Source organism: Dinoponera quadriceps, unplaced genomic scaffold (assembly GCF_001313825.1).
Source record: "Dinoponera quadriceps isolate SergipeBrazil2010 unplaced genomic scaffold, ASM131382v1 scaffold566, whole genome shotgun sequence".
NCBI lineage: Eukaryota > Metazoa > Arthropoda > Insecta > Hymenoptera > Formicidae > Dinoponera > Dinoponera quadriceps.
In genome coordinates, this window is record NW_014555972.1 from 4,818,779 (window position 1) to 4,836,320 (window position 17,542).

A 17,542-nucleotide genomic window follows, 5' to 3' on the forward strand; every position below is an offset into this window, starting at 1 on the left:
CCCCCCCCAACTCCGCAACGAAAGAGCGCGCGTGAGTTATTTCCAACGTGAAACATACATAGTAAATATTTCCAGCCACCTCCTCCGTCCATCCTGCCTTTTTTTTTTCTTTTTTTCCGATCAGACTCCGCTCGCTCCGGCGAACTCGTTATTCGTCGCTCCGTTCGTTCGTCCGTTCGTTTGGGAAAGGCTTAAAATCCTCGGTCCGAATTGGGACGATTAAGGATCTCGTTCTGCTCCGAGTTACGATACGTTTAATAATAATATCAACCTCGAGAAGAGTTATTTCCTCGGCTGGCGATATCCAGAGCCCGGCTTAACCCTGACATAGATCGAGGGAGTCAACCACGCGCGCGTACGAGAGAGAGAGAGAGAGCCGAGCGCAAACCGCGAACTATATCAAAAGTTTTTCCCTACCGCGATTTATGCGCGTCCTTTTTATCACCGCTGTCGGCGGCGGCGGTGATGACGGCGGCGAAACGACCGTTATTTCGGTACCCTAGCGTTAACTTATAGGCCTCTAAGCGCACATTCCCTCTCTTCTACTTCCTTGTTTTCCAGACCTCTATATATACGTGAAACTATAAATGGACACGATGAAGAAAGTATGCGCCTCTCCAGTTGTACTCGGCTTACTCACCGTTCTCGCCCGCCCGCCCGCTCGATCTCACCGCTAACGAGATCGCCGAGATCATCGTCCCCCGTTGATTTCTACGTGCTGATTTTCCGCGGATATCCCCGTGAACGATTTGATTTTTAAACCTTCGCGGAAACGCTTGACAAGCGAAAAATTTCGACACGAGAGCCCACGCTAAGATAATTCTATCAGCCTTAGCGCGAAACGTCAATCACGAGTCGGCTGGAATCAACCCATTGGAGAGCCTCTGTTATTTCACAGACAGTTTTAATCGAAGGATCGGTTTCTTTATTTTCTACAAAGTAAACTTTGTATTTGTAATTAAAAGTCGGTGTTTGTCGAAATTTTCGTATTAAATTTTCAACACGTCTGTGTTAATTTAATATATCATACCTATGTTATCTCAAGAAAAATATATTTTTTTTTATTGTCGACATTCAGCATGTCTGTTAAAGTAATACTCGTAAGTTTAGAATAACATATTTTATACTTGAGTGTGCCGATTAACATATTATGTATATTAATTTTGCTAATTTTTGACATAATACTTGTGTTACTTCCAACGTACTTATCCTGCGTTAAATTAACACAGAAATCTGTGCGGGCCGTTTGGGACATGTGAAATGTGTTAAACTTCGCGCAACGTTTTTCACTGTGTACGTTTGTGTGCGTGTCTCAAACCAGGATCATTTCCATCGAGAGCATGAAGCAATTGGGCGTTGAAAACGTAAAAGAGAGACAAAATTGCATATCAGATGATCTTTTTCGATAAGGCCGGGCCCCACTAATGAGTTAAGCAAATTGCAATTAAGTGAATGGGATAATCGAGGTTCTCGTTTCGTTAAGTCGGAGAGAGAGGGACTGAGAATCTTGCTCGCTCAGACACACAGGCATACACACGCGCGATTTGGAACGGGGCCCCTCTCGACGGAGACATCGGGCTCCGAGTACGTGGGAGAGAACATGCGACAGATCGCCGCCGCGCACGGCGATTCCGGCGTCGCCTTTATCTCATCGTCCAGGATACGTTGGTGTAACACAGCGCGCGCGCCGGATCGGGTGATATTTATGTAACGGTCAAAGGGGTTAAGCGTTCTGGGAAAGTTTCCAGAGCAGCGATTGGCCGGCGGCTTCCGTGATTTCGTCACCCGCCAATCAACGCCCTGAAACAACTTTCTCCGAATCCTGACAGGACAGACCTTCTCTGTGCGCTCCTTTATTTGCATAAATGCAAGCGGCGCATGTTGCCGTGTACCACCGAGCGCTCCGCCGCCGACGTATACACACACACACACACACCTCTTACAGATTCCTTACAATACATCGCGAGCCGAGAAAAAGAAAATTCACCGCGCGATTCCATCGAGAGATTAATAGTTGCACTCACAAAGGATATGTTCGGTTTCTAATTGTTGCGCGCAGGACGTCTCTCGAAGAAATTATCGTGTATTTCCCCCTTCCCTTCCACCCTTTCCAGTTCTGCCCCTGGAGATTCCTCTCGACGTGATCGTTGAGAACGATTTTGCGCCCGGCGAAAGATCGATAGATGATTATCGCCGTAACTTTCTAATTCTCCGCGTCGGATATCTTTTTAATTGAATCTCGGATCGCGTGTGTGTTTTTTTAAATAACGTTCACGCGCAGAGATAGGAAGAGCGTGATGTTTTATCCCTCCCTCCCTCTCTCCCTCTCTCTCTCTCTCTCTCTCGTGCAATATATTATATTGCGTTGCAGACGAAATATTTTTGGCACCGTATATCTGTGTGTGTATGTGTGTGTTAATTAATTAAATACATTCGCGATGTCGCGTGCATCGGTTTTTAATCTTAGAACACGCGCCGATGCATTTCGACATATTCCGGTAAAAAGAGGAGAAGGACACTTCGGGTACAGGTATTACGTCATGGTTGAATTACACATGCGCATGCGCCTGTTTCTCTCTCTCTCTCTCTCTCTCTCTCTCTCTCTCTCTCTCTCTCTCTCTCTCTCTCTCTCTCTCCTTTATAAATTTCTTTCATCACATCTCCGAAAAAAAAGTATTCGGAATAGAAGCGAAAAATCGATTCTCACTCGCGACGACGTCTATATTCGCGTAATCGTCATTCAATGGAGAAATGTAGAGAATACCCGCTCTGTCACTGCGAAATTTTTACGCCTCTCTTTTGCGGCGGCGGTGTCACCAGATTTTGACTCGAAGATTCGGCTGGGTCTCACGAAACCACTCCGAGAAAGGCCGACGGCCTTCCGCAAGGACACGTTCTCGCGTGAGATGCCGGAAGTGTTTCGATAAGATTCCACGTGTGTAATCGTGACGCGGGACTTGATTAAAATTACGCGAAACGCGGCGAGGAATGCGGCGTAGATGAAGCACGCGAACGAATTTCCGCGTGAATTCGATCGGATATTTCCACGAGCGCGTTGCGCTAACAAACGACAATCGCGTGTAAAAGCGATGTTGCAATAATTATATACGGTAGAAAAGACGATGGAAGCACAAATTGCAGATGAAGGTTGCCGAAATTTTCATGCGTAATTACAAAAATACGATTACAAATCGTATTTCGCCGACTTATAATAGTGCTGTCAATTTCGACTATCCGAATCTTCCATTAATTAAGTACCAATTTCAGGCGTTACAGATTATTGATTTTTCCAATGATAACAGCCGATAATAACGTCTGAAATTAGCCGTCTATACTCAGCCGCCGAAAGACTCGGGTTATCGAGTAGTCGAAATCGACTGCACTAATTTATAATCGTATTTCGTAATTTCGTATCGAAATTAAATTTAACGAATTTAAGCAACCTTCACCGGCAATTTCGGCTTCTGTCATCTATCGTATCGCACATGATTGTATTCCAAGGAATCTTTTATTATAGAATCGTACAACGTGTGTGCGATATCGAGAATAGCGCCGAAAGAAAGCTTCTTCTCTCTCCCTCTCTCTTTCTTTCTCCCGGCCCGTCTTATTCTTTCCGTGCAGCTTCAAGATCAACGCAACGGATTTCTCTCCAAACAACAACAATATTTGTGTATCGCCACTTTTCGTAGCTGAACCCGCGCGTCCTCGCGACGCCGACACTGACGTGCGTAAACGAGCATGCGATCGAGTGTTTCGCACGGCTCGCAGTGTTTCAGATTTTTCTGCATCATCGTGCATTGCGTGCGGATATAATAATTGTCGGATATACCCGTGCTGTATTGTCGCGGAATCGAGCTGTGATTCTTATGTAATACCGGCATGATGTACGCCGCATCGTTGCGTAATATGTTTGTTCTCCTATCGCCCGTTCATTACCAATGACCAGTTTCGCCGAGTACTTGGGAGCGTTGCGATATTTTCCCTGCGGATAATTTTTATAAGTACGACTGTAGTTTTAGAAGTTTCGTGAAAAAAATTCGGGCTTTTCTCCCCAATTTTTCCGCGAATTTCTCCGGTTTTCGCTCCGAGGATGGAAAAATTCGTTTAGAAAAATTCACGTGAGTGTTCGGCTAAAACCTGCGACATTTGCCTGCTTTTTTTCCCCCCGTGAAGATGAAAAGAAACTAAAAAACTTGGCGGAAAAAATGGAAAAAAACCGGGTTTTTTCCCGAAACTTTTAAACTATACGTACGACTCGGCACGCGCGTGTGTGTGAGTGTGCGCGTGGAACGCACGTTAAATTCACAGTTCGTCGAGAAGCACCGCGTGGGAGATTTTTCGTTGTTGCGATCGTCAGCCGGAAGCGACCTCATGCGATCGGTCGCGCGGATATTTTCGATTAGCCGCTGTTCTACGCTGTTACATTTTCTGTCCCGCTTCTTCTCTCGCTCGACGGTGCGGCGGAAGGAAGCGCACCGGTGTGCGTTTCGAGACTTGCGGTCGTGTTCGGTGAGTTTTTTCGACCTCCGCGCGTATCTGTCGCGAGCAGATGTCATTTCCGCTTTTACAGCACGGCCTCGTGAGTCGCACGTGAGTACGTCGTGTAAAGAATTTCGAGTGCGGGAAAGTTACGGAAGCGAGAATTTTTCCTTCTCCCCGATGAAACGCGCGCACGCGCGGAGAGTCTCCGCGGAAACGGCGCGACGTAAACTGCGAAAACGCGATCGCGAATCTCACGGAAGTCGCGCTATTCTCGAGATGAATAATGCCGAGTCGAAATTTTGATGCCACTTTGGCGCTCTTAAGGATAATTTGCGCTTACTTGAATCGCCCTTATTGACTGATGACACCATTTTGACGGTACCACTTTATTCACGCTTATTGACTTCTCTCTTGAATTTTCGATTCTACAGATTTCAGAATTTTATCAGCGCTGAGCGATTTCGGCTCGTAAACGGTGGAACGTCCGGGAAATTGTGATTCCGTTTACCATTATCTCGCGTCTTCGATTATTGATCGGCGACTAAGCGACGCGTTATACGTCATTAGCGCAATGAGCAGTACGCGCGCGGTAAGCGCGTAATATCGCTTCTCTTCTTTTTCTCCGTCGGCCGGCATAAATTTTCCCAACGCGCATAGCGACTAAATCGATTCCCACCGATGTGTCCGCTTATCGATACGTACGACGGCCGATAGCGGCGGCGCCGCCACAGAGTGAATCGATAAATTAATTATCCGAGTCGACGCGGTTCCGTCACTGATAACACACCTGGCGGCGGATTCGCGTATTCCTCGTGTGACGAATGCGCAAATAAGACGAACGCACACGCACACGCGATTCAGACATATGGGAGCTGTTTACACGGCTCGAGATGGTGGCGGACGAAGATGCTCACATTCTCAAGGCGCTCTGTCGCTCGACCTTTCCGAGCGAGCCGAGAAAAATCCATCCTCGCGGCCGCCTCTCTCGAAATGCCACGAGTATTTGTTGCGAATGACAGAATCTTCTCATAGCCGAGCGGCGAGAAGGACGGAGAGAGAGGACGCGTAGTGACCGATCGAGAAAACGGGCTCGAGAGGGAGAGAGGCGCGTCGGAGAGCGATATATCGATCTCGCGCCGGGGTTCTGCGCTTCTACTATGTCTGTAGACATCGTATTACCGCGGCGCGTTTCGCTGAACTTAAGCCCTACTTCGAACTTGAACGCCACCTCCGAGATATCGAGCCGATATCGAGCCCGAAATCGCCGACCGATTCTCAGAACGCTCGCTGGACGCCGGAAAAAGCGGCCGTATCGCGCGCCTTCGTTTCTTCGATGTGGGACGGCGCGGTATTAGTGCAGAAATCAAAGTTCCACCGATTTTCATCACACATTGTCTCCTATTCCGCTGGCTCGCGCTGGTTGGTCTCGCACCAGATGCGCCGCTAACCTGATTACGGTGTTGCGCGCTCTTCGCGTAATGCTTCGAAGGTTTTGACCTACCTAGCGGGCATACTCGTCGAAAAGTTGCGGCGCGCGCGCGTGTGAGTCTCGTTTCCCGCGAATGAACGCGCGCCGCCGCCGCGACCTGTTCGAAACGGTGTCATCGAGGATGTCCGACGGAGAATATTTACGATAATGACGACAGATTCCATTAGGTAACGTTCGGCCGCACGTGGTGCCGTGAGCTTGGAACTTAAGCTCTCTCTCTCTCTCTCTTCCCTTCCTCTTTCTCCGTCGAGTCGCGTGCGCGTTTTACGACTCGCACTCTTTCAATATGTCGTTATTTAAAAACGCTACTTCGGAGCGCGCGGTTCAAGTCGCGAGATTGGACGTTCGATCGAGTTTGCCGTCTCCTGTCGGTATCACGGGGCCCATCGGGTGCGGGATCTTCGGAAGCGGAGAAACGAGTGTTTTCGGACGCCGATTATGATACCGGTCGGTTCGGTTGGGAGGTACGAGTCCGTGTAATAATGTGATATCGTCGGTGCAACATCATCGTTATAGTATCACGAGTCTTTTTTGCTCGGTGATATGTGCTCCTTAGCACTGCCACTCCGATTTTTTCATATATTTTCTTAATTACAATTTACTGTAGAAATTACTGTATTATTTCGTCACTCGATAAAAATAATGCAGTAATGATAATATAATAATCAATGTGGGGGTTAACAACGTAATGTCCGTATGAATAATCTGTACTAATAATACCTGCGATCTTTCTCGATCTCTTTCTATTTCTTTACGTGCAAAGTGTTCTTTAGCAGTCGGCTCCGTCTTTTGAATATATTTCCTCGGTTACAATTTACTGCGAATTTCAATTTATCATTATATGCACACAGAGAGAAAGATTTATTTGGATTTTCATGCTCTGCTTTGTTCATTTCTCGCGTAATTAATATAAAAATGAGTAGAAGTAAATAATAGCACGAAACATTCCTTAAGAAGAGAAACAGCGCGTGCGCACTGCGCGCTGTGAAATAAATGGAGCCGTGAAGTCAATCCGACCGCACCTTACTGTCAGAGGGTTAAATAAATTTTTTTTGAAAACCAAATATTACTTCCCCTGTTACGTAAATAATACTGTTTTCCCTATCAAACAACATGGTTTGCTTTAATAAAATAACATTTTCATTCAAACAAAGCGATATTTGATATTAAATTGTATTGTTTATATTAAACAAACTCAAGTCGGACAAACATCTGTACTAAACCCAATGGAACTTTTTTCTCTGGGTATCCAGTAAAAAGAAAATAATGCGGTAACAATAATAATCAGTGCAGCATTTTTTAAGCAATGTAACGTCCATATAAATCATTTGCACGAGTAATACTCCCTCGATCTCGATGATTTTACGCAAAGTGACCGGGAATATCGAGACGGCGCGCTCGATTCTTTTGAAATCGTCACGGTGCGCTCGATACAGCGGCGATATCCGCGGTATAGTTTCGAGGATGACAAGTGGCTATATCGAGGTCGCTTAAAGCCACGGCCAATTAGGTTCACCTCGATGCACTCACATTTAGACGTACACACACACACACACACACACACACATACGCGCCCGTTCGCGTAGTAACGACGTGTGTCTACATCGCGATTTTCACGCCTAGTTTGGTATCGCGACGATACCCTGAACCGCCGGTCGTTTCTCTTTTTTGATCGCCGCCTCGAATCGCATGGGAGCATCCTAGCCTCCCCCTCCCCCGTCTACTCGACGTCCCCAATATTGTCCGAGCCCTACGGCTCTAAAACGTGTTGTACAAGGCTCTCCGTTGATGCTGTCGCTTCCTGTAATTACCCGCATCGTTCATATCTACGTATGGCTAACGCGATCACGAAAAATTACGCCATTTGTCCCAATTAATTCGGGACATTATCGCGCCGCTGATGGATCGCTGGTGAAAATTGTTTCGACCCTGTAAAACGGAGAGAGTCCCCCGCGCAGGTGAGGCCCATTTTTCCCCCGATAACGAGGATTAAATGGAACTCCGCGCTGTCCGTTCCTCATACATCATATCTCCGGGGTCTAGGGCCTCCGAAACGTGTACCCTCCCTGAGATTCTGGTCTCTCTCTCTCTCTCTCTTGCGAGACGAGGACCTCTCTCCCGGCGGCTACGGAGACGGCGACGTTCAGGTAACGTCGGCCCCACAAAAGAGAGGCGCCCCGCAAAAATGTTTTTGTCTCGGCGAACCACCGCCCGAAAATAACGACACGATGCAGCTGCCGAGAGATCAAAGCCCTCTCCCTCCCTCCCTCCCGCTCCCTTTCCGTCGCCCCGCGTTATCCACCCCTCGTTTCGGTCGCTCCCACCCACACCGCGGACGAGCCGACGAACGAAAAAAGAAAAGGAAAAAAAAAGAAAGAAAAAGGGAATCCTCCCACGATTCTCGTCGTGAGTCGACCTCGGTCGCTCGCTTCGTCGTTCGCTCGCTCGCTCCTGTTTACGTGTCGCGGGCTCGATGTCTCAACAGTCTCGTGTCCCCTCCCCCCTCCCGCCGTCTCCATCTCTCTCGAGACCTTCTCGATCCCCGTTTCTCATCCTCCTTCTCGCGTTGTCCTGATTTTAGCGAAGTGTTGCGATCGGCATCCGCCGTTCGTTTGTGCTCCCCCCCCCCCCCCCCCNTCGCCGGCTTATCCGTGCTCTCTCTCTCTCTCTCTGTCTCCCTCCTTGCTCAGTAGCGTCACCCAACGAGGTGCGAATGCGCCAGGCCCCCCATGCGAATGTCTCCCGTGGGTCTCCGTAAAGTTCCCCGCTCTTCTCGGCTGCGAGTCGCGGGGTGAAGTGCCCCGGAAAATTCGGCGGACGCATGATCACCGTGCAATTTCCGGGAGATTTATATCGATTATTATTTATTTGTTATTTTTTACGTCTTTCCTTATCTACTTCTTGATTTCCTTATTTATTTACAGGGCGAATCTCTTTTTAGAGCGATGAAGAAAATTCGTAAAAATAAAAGTAAATGAGCAAACATTTATAAAATTATACAACGATTATGGTGTTTGAGAATGCTAAATTAGGTTACAAGAAGAAAAGAGAGATGGGTCATGATCATGATGAGTGAAGTAACGCAGACGTAACGATCGGTTTGAAAGTACCAACCCTCTAACGGTGAGGTGGGGTCAAATCGGCCCCGCGGCTTCGTTTATTTTACACGCGCTGTTTCTCTCCTCAAGAAATGCTTCATGTTATTTTAGTTACTTCTTTTACCCGTTTTGTATATTGATTACATGAAAAATGAAAGAAGGAAACATAACGTAGGGTTGGATCCAACCTCGCTTTCCTAGACACTTCGGAAGCTTCCACCTTGCCGTTGGAGGGTTAACCGAGGGTGAAAAATCGCAAAGGTCGCACACTTATACAATGTGTTCGACATGCGAATTCACACGTTCTAGCGATGGGGATTCCCATGCGACGGATTCGATCGATACGGCCGAAATGGAGAAACGCGGCAAACTTGACACGTTAGAATCATTACAATAGATTAAAGATATTACATCCTCTTTGATGAACTCTGCGCGATGCCCGAGGTTCCCGACGTGCCGAAGACGAGGTTGCTCGGCGCACTCGCTCACCTTAAAGCCGAGTTCATACGCGGACGCGAGCTCGGCCGAGGAGAACGCGGTTATTATGTACCGGCGACGACGACGGCGGCGCGACGACCGTGAGGGATCCGTTTTATTTATCTCGTACAAGGATTCCCCGGCGCGATATTTTATTTTCCCTCGCGACCGACCGGCGCGTTTTTCAACCGTCATCATTCGAGCATCATCGCAGACCGCAACGAGTGAATCGACTGATCGAGGAGACGCTCGACCGGGGTATTTTACTCGTCTCTCTCTCTCTCTCTCTCTCCGGGAAAACAGCAGCCTTCGCTTTTGCGGAAGTGACGATTGCGCGCTCATGCGATCGATCGATCAGCCGACCGATCCATTGCTCAAGAATCACACACGTGGCATTGAAGCGCGTCGTGATTTATACGTCGTTCTCAGAATCGATCGTCCGATTGACACGCGCGCGCTGAGAAAGATGTTTAAAACATCGCGGCCGGCTCTCTCGTCAGTTGAAGATCATCTCCTCTTCGCGGTCAGCAGCGGTAGGAGGGGGNCACGAGACTCCTCGGAGCAGCGCGAAATCGAAGTTCCCGTCTCGCTTCATCGCGACTTCGTACATCCTGGCGCGCGCGCTCGCCGACGCGCGGCCTTGAATGTTGCTCCTCTGCGTCGCTTTTTCTCCGCTTATCCGTCGTTTTTCCTGTCTTCTGTCGAAATCCATGAATACATGCGGAGGAGGGGGAGGAGGAGGTTCTCTCTGCCGGCGAGCGGATCACGCGCGCGTCGCTACGCAATTACATTTTTTTTTTTATGTATCCGAGATGTGCCTCGCCCTTGCGCAATCGCGGCACTTTCGTGGCCCCGGTCCCCGTGCGAGCGAGCGAGAACGCTTCCTCCGCTTCGTGCATCCTCTTATAAACACACACATACACACACCCGTACGCGGACTGCGCGCTCGTACTCCTCCTTTCTTTCTCACACGCCACACGGCACAACGGCTGTACCCGGGGCCTTTTGTTGCGCGCCGAGTGGGCTCTAGTTGACGAAATATTGACATCCGAGAATAGAAACCCGTTGCGGGATCTACCAGAGGGGTTCACCCCCCTTTCTTCCTCCCTCCTTACGCCTCCCCCCGCGGCTCGCTCGCCTCCTACCATCGAACGACTCTCGGGGTCTCTCGGAGTGCTCGGCGGTGAGGCGGCGTGCGGGAAGGGAAAAGAGAAACTAAGGGAAAAGGCGCGCAGAGGCTGTGGGTCGTTCTCGTAGTCGTATTCAGCGTGAATTTAAAGGGGGTGGGACGTGGATGACGTCAACCTCCAAATCGCTCCCTCCGCAAGTGCGCGAGCGCACTATATCTGAATGTGTGTGTTGTGTTACACGCACGGGAAGCCGTGCGTGTACATGCGCGAGCGAGCGAGCGAGCGCGCGCTGCGCACCCCGTTGGCAGATTGGGGTGGATAAACGTCGCACACGGTCGGGTGACGAGCGAAATATTACACACACGGTAGACTCGATCGGTTGAAAATTATTTTGTAATTGAGAAACCTCGTGCGTTAATAACGCCCTCGCTGCGCGCCCTCGTCGTCGTCGCGTATCGAAATTCGCATGCGCGAACTTGGGTGATTTATTTTCCTTTTTTTATTTATTTATTTTTTTTTGAAACGTGGGAGGGGCCGTTCTCGTATCCGTGTTACGGTGAAACTGAGAGAGAGAGAGAGAGAGAGAGAGAGAAAACTAGATTTCGAGTAGTTGCATTAATCACAAGCGAGCGGCTTTCAATCGCGTCGCGCGGTTATACGTCGGGCGCGGCTACAATATAGCGAAAGGTAATTTTACACCCGCCAAAGCCGTGAACGAACGAACGAACGGACGAGGACATGAACGTGGAAATGATTTCAATTCGGTTTACAAATCTCCATGAAATCCCGGGGTGACGGGCGGCCGAGCGGAGGGGAACATTTGTGCGAACGTTCTCGTTAGCGACATCATCGCCTGCGATCATCGAGAGGACTTTGTAGTTCCCAACATTTAAAGCGCACGTGTTAATCGATCGATCGGTCTCCCCAACATTTTCCTAGGCTGTTGTGAATGTCCCCGCGATTTCTCTCTCTCTCTCTCTCGCCCCTTGTAGATCACATGACGCTCGCGCGTGGATTCGTGTGTGCGTGTCCCCAGTTCGCGCGCGCACGTACGTTGCCGAGGCCGCGTATTGAACACAACGGAGAGGCTATTATTCGAAATTTGTTTTTGTTCGAGCGTCATAATCGCGTCTCGAGGACAGCGCATGCGTATAGGTGTGTGTGTGTGTGAGTGAGAAACATTCTTTACCGGGCGACGAAAGAGACCAGAGGGGAAGGGAAGCGGTGTTCGCTCTTTTTCTCAAATTCGCCGGCGGATCGTGAAAAAATTGCTTTGCAAACGATTGACATATGCGTCTGGTGGCGGGGCCGCTGTTTGCCTCTCATTCGCGAGAGCCGAGCGCGATTTTTCCATTTTGTTTGTCCCCTGCGCTTGATCCGGTCGGAACGGTCGGGCGTGGACGTGAAATATATTACTGAGCAAAATGTATGTGTGCAAAAAACCGTTCAGGAGGGACACCTGACACCCGCGACGCGCGTCTGCGAAAATGGACGATAGACGGCGGCGAGTTGTCGACGAGACTCGCGACACGGTTGATCCATTAACCCTTTACGGGACCCCGATCGTTTCCGACTTTTCTTCTCGATCGATCCGTAGGAATTTATTTATTACGGCGACGGTATACGACGACAATATCGCGTGCAGCTCGCTTTTGTCTCAATATATTCCGTGGTTATCTAATCTGTAAGCATGTACAGTAATATATTCTGTGCTATATATCATTGATATAATTATATATATGCTTATTTGTTTGTACTTATTTATTTATATTAAGTGTAATATTAATGAATGTAAAAAGTTGGTTTTTACACAAAAAAAAGTTCTTTGGATTTAATCGAACTTCTTTGATCGAAACAAATTTTTCGGTTAGAATCCAGCAACCAAATAAATGTTCGATCCAACCAACGGGATTGTGTGGTTCTTCAAACAACAAATATCTTCACGTGAAATAATATATTTCTTTTGTATTTGTATTCAGTCATTACAATTGTCACGACAGTAAATTATTTGAGAGAAGTAACGCTATGTTAGAAAAATATGAAAGAATTCCTTTGTGTTTCAATGGAGCAATATTTGATACATAACGAAATAAATTTTCTTTTTTATCGGAAACTAATTATTATTTCCTCCAAATAATACTGTTTTTTTCTGCCAACTACTTTAGCGAAACAACACTTTCAAACAAAATGATATTTGATATTGTATTGTTTATATTAAATAAACTCGAGTCAAACAAACACGCGAACCAAATTCAAAGAAATTCTTTTCTGTGTATGCACTGAGAAAAAGTGTTTAAAAATTGATTTGTGGAATATAAGGTTTATTTCGTAGAACAAACCTTGTTTCAGTGAGACAAACCTTATACCCCCTCCCCAAATAAATCTTTAAGTACTTTTTTTCTCAGTGTAGAGCCGACTAAAGCGAAACACGATGTCAAGGTAGATGCAGCACAAAACGGCGAAAGGTTAAACGCACGAATATCTTGAGCGACCCAAACGAGACAATTGTTCTCGATCCGACGTACACTTGAGAAAAAAAGTACTAAAAAATGTATTTGTTGGATATCAGGTTTATTTCATAGAAATAAATCATTTCTGTGAGATAAACCTAATATACTTAAATAAATTCTTAAGTCTTTTTTTTCTCAATGTACTCGAGATACTTTTTCGGCGCGTGCGCTTTGATAATCGTCTCGTGTGTGGCGGTAAGGTATTCCTCCGAAAATAAGCTGCGAAAATAATCCGATCGCGAGGCGAGCGAGAAATGCGACAGGCATCTTCGCCGACTTATACGCGGCTGCCCGAATGATCGGCCTTTCGGTCGTTCTGTCCGTCTTTTTATTATCGCGCCGTACTTGAAAAACGTTCGGGAAGATAATATCTTATCTAGAGTCGGTCGATTACATTGTTTGGCAGTGTTATTGTTCCGGGCGCGAATCTCGCTCGCGCTACCGCGGCGATTTTGCGTGTGAAATTCAACGCGGCCTTCGCGCGACTGCGACTTTCGCGCTCGGCTTCTTCTTCTTTTACGCGCGAACTCGACAACGGGGATGGACCGTTCGATCCGACACCGTCGAAAAAGCCGACTCGTGCTCGATATATCCGGCGTGTGCGAAGAAGTGACGAATTCGCGCTTCGGAGAAAGTATATGAGCGACGGAACAGCCGCGCGGAAGGGAGCCGCTTTCGGCCGGGAATCGCATGCGAGCAAGTTTACGTGAACGGAAGCGAATTGGCGGCACGAGGCCTCGATTTCAACGTCCGACTTGCTTTCCAAACTCCCGTCGACCGGCTTTTCTTTCTTCTATTTGCGCTACCAAGGGCGCCGATGTATATCGTTCTCGAAATTACCGACTTGATGATTAGCTTTTTTCTCGCGAGCGACACGAGATTTCGCCGTTTTTTCGCGGCTTGTGTCACCCCGTTGATCGAGAGGACACTCTCGGACGGTCGGGATCGGTACATTCGAGGTGTTCACGTACGTGTGCGAAAAACGCTGATCGACGCGGGCCCGCGATCCGCGTGAAGGCTTACGCAACGGGGAATCGGGTAACGGGTAGATAAGGAACTGTCGGACGACGCTTCTGCTTTTGCGCCCAACCAGCGTTATTATCACGGTACCGTTCGCGGGCACGCGCAAAACTCGTCGTACGCACGTGGTAATCCGATATATCGCGAAGAAGATCGCGCCACGTTAAACACGCGCACCGCTCCTCCTCACGTGCCACCCGTCCGTCTCTCTCCGTTCCCCCTCCCCTCCCCCCTTCCACTCACTCTCTCGGTTGGTACTCTGCATTTTTGCGACCGACTATGCTCACCGCGCAATCGCGCTCCGGAGTCTCGAGTCTACCTGGCGGCGCGGCCGATAACTTCCGTCCGAGAGCGCACAACATTCATTCGTAGACGGAGGAGACATTTTTTTCTACCCGATTCTTTCTCAATCGAGACAAATTTGGAATGAGGCAAATAAATGTTCGACTCGACAAATGGGAATTGTTTGATTGATCTTCTCAAGCGATACATAATCTTCACGTCGAACGACATGTTGCTTTTGTACTTTCGTCCAAGCGTTGACATTTTTACCGTGCACGCACTAATTCGAAGCAATATGAGTGGAATTCGCCGATAAAAAAAGAAAAACCTCTCGACCTTACTGTTGTCCGACTCGGATCCTGCAGCTTAGCTTTCACCCCCCCTACTTTTTCACTTCGCCCGTTTCATATCTCATGGACGTAATTACGAGAAGAAAAGAACAAATCTGTTACTTTAAAGAAAGTCTTCAGATCGCCGAATAACCGCCAACGCCGTTTCTCTCTTTCATCTCTGTCGCGTCCCGGGAAGCGGAAAGTTGTCACGGCCTCTTTCGTCACGTAAGATTCGAGCCCATCGGAAATCGTGGCATCGCCGGTGGAAGCTCCGACCGCTTTCCGCTTCCCCGAGCTCTCCTTCTCTCGCACGCCGTGTTTTGCAGCGCGCGCGCGCGGGGTAAGGCGCGTATTATGAGCGCGGCGCGGTGTGTGAATAGCGAGCACGTGCATTTCCCACAGAAAAGCAATGGGGGCTACGCGCCGCGGCGTGGCCAGCTGGGAACACGGTCGGTCGGCTCTCTCGGGGTTCGGCTCCGCTTCGCGCGCGCGCGCGTTGTAGGGATGGACGGCCATTTAAAAGAAAAAAAAATACTATCGACTAGTATTTTATTTCACCGTTGTACATATCGTCGACTGTCGTGGTGCGCACGAACGGCGTAAATTATTGATGAGGCGTTGAGAGGGAAATCGACATCCATCCCCGACTATTATTTATTTTATCGCCGCCTCCGAACATTCCGAACAGCGCGCGTGGACATTGGGAATTTTTTTCTTTCTCTCTTTTTTTTTCCTCCCCCAACTCTCCGATTGATGCGCACGCGTGTTAATGTATTGCGTTATCAAATGCAATACGTGTGCGCGAAACATTACGAGAATACCTTCGCGTTTTTCCCCGTGTCGGGGAATTTTCAATCGTCGGGCGGGCGCGCGCGCGCGCCCGCCGAGTGTTACGAAATGAAATTTGTTTGAACAGAACGATAATGTCGAGCAAGAAACGTGACCTTCTCGAATTATTCAAGTATCGTGAATGATTCCAGCGTGTGTTATTACTACGTCGCACACGGTTATGAAATAAAGATCCGTTGCGATACGCCAAACAGAGGGACTATATATCGATTGGCAGAAATCCGCTCGGCGGGGAAGCGCGCGCTCGCGGAGGGGGCTCTCGAGATACTCCGGGTATGATCTTGACTTAGCGAACGGTAATCCACCGCCTTTCTGTCGCGAATGCGAAAGTTCACACTGCCATTTAAACCGATTTAACTCGCGCCGGCGTGATTGACGACTTATTATCATCGTTCTTCGTTGCGCATTACGGAGTCTCTAAGCCGCAAGATCGTTCCAGATCGTCTGAGAAGATACGCACAATGGCAACCGTCAGGTAACCGTCGCCGTTCAGGTATCACGCCCCTCCGACGCTGAAAAGCGTCTCTCGTTAATAACGCGTGTCCGACTGACCGTTTAACTCTCATCATGCGTGATTTTTATGAGAAGCGGGAGAAAATACGCACACTCGAGAGCCGTTCCCGACAACTCGTGACTTCTCGCAGCATCGTGTCGAAAGCAATCTTGTACCGCTATAATACGGATTAGCGATGCAGCTTACACTATATATCGCTATATCCGCCGAGAACGGTCTCGAAGGGGACTCAAATATAGAGCCGAAACGTCAATCGCAACGCCTGCGTCATATTTTATTTCGACACCGATATTCCAACTTCGACGCCGCCGTCGCCGCAGTTTCTAACGTTCGCCTCTGTTTCTCCGTCGGCGATTGCCGGCTGACGCATCGATTTTCCGAAAGAGGAAAAAGAAATGAAATTACTATAGCCTCCGGCTGAGGCCGAGTATTTTTTCGCTACGCTAACTGAGCGAGTTTTCTGTGAAGGTTCGTGGAATTCAGAGGGGGATATTTAATATTAATAAGAAAGGATTATTCGCGGGATATAAGGGTCGACCCTGTACCGCCCCGTGCGTGCGTTGCGAATGTCGGGCAACCAGGTCCGCAATTTCATTCCATCCGCTATTAGACTCGAATTTTTTAGTAGAAATTTCGGCGCTGTCTTAATTGAAATCTTGAATTCTGCAACATAGCGGAAACGCACAAACGAATCCAACGTTCATTTGTTTACTCCACCATTCCAAGAAGACAAGTTTGTTGTCGTCGAAAGAAACTTTTACCGAGCCCGAAGAATTCTCCGTTCGAAAATAATTTTACCCCACAAGTGACGTATCTCTTTCTCCGTTTCAGGCCGTCTATAGGCTTACCGTCACGCCTTCGCGTGTTCCGCGCGTCCACGTCGCGAAGGGGCCCGTCGACGTACAAGAGGGTTCCCTCCCCGCTACGTCGGCCGCGTCCCGCTGAGGGATCGTCGGCGATCGTCGGCGTCGGGAGTGCCGGCAATCATCGTCGCCGTCGTCCACCTCATCATCATCATCATCATCATCCGGCTATCATAGCGCGGTAGCACCCCGGAACCGGGGGTGGTGGTTCACATCGTCTCGCGGCGATGGTGGCAGCTGCCACTGCTGCGGTCACCGCCACTGCCAGCGTGGTGGCCATGCAGGACCGTCAGGACATCTCCGCACAGTACAATCAGGTAATTACGCGAGTGTACGAAAAACGGTAGGAAGAAAACGGTCGTCTCGCGAGATCCACCGTACGGGAGATGCGTCGTTGTTGCTCCGATTTGATTTTTCGCTCTGCACGGAGAAAGGGGTTTCTTTAGATTCGGTATTTCTATTTGCTTGACTAAATCGCCACTGATCACCGTGACGT

At 48.7% G+C, this 17,542-nt stretch overlaps 1 protein-coding gene across 3 annotated transcripts in view; it reads left to right on the forward strand.

The window, feature by feature from the left end:
- LOC106746378 (zinc finger MIZ domain-containing protein 1) overlaps window positions 1-17,542 on the forward strand; it is a 147,645-nt gene that overhangs the window by 119,151 nt on the left and 10,952 nt on the right. For 2 of the 3 annotated variants that reach the window (XM_014622941.1, XM_014622940.1), the window contains exon 2: window positions 17,015-17,363. In XM_014622941.1, the coding sequence (XP_014478427.1) occupies window positions 17,274-17,363 (90 nt within the window). In that variant the 5' untranslated portion in view covers window positions 17,015-17,273. Of the gene's footprint in view, window positions 1-16,104; window positions 16,145-17,014; window positions 17,364-17,542 lie in introns of those variants that run through there. The other variant, XM_014622942.1, reaches the window with a different exon arrangement.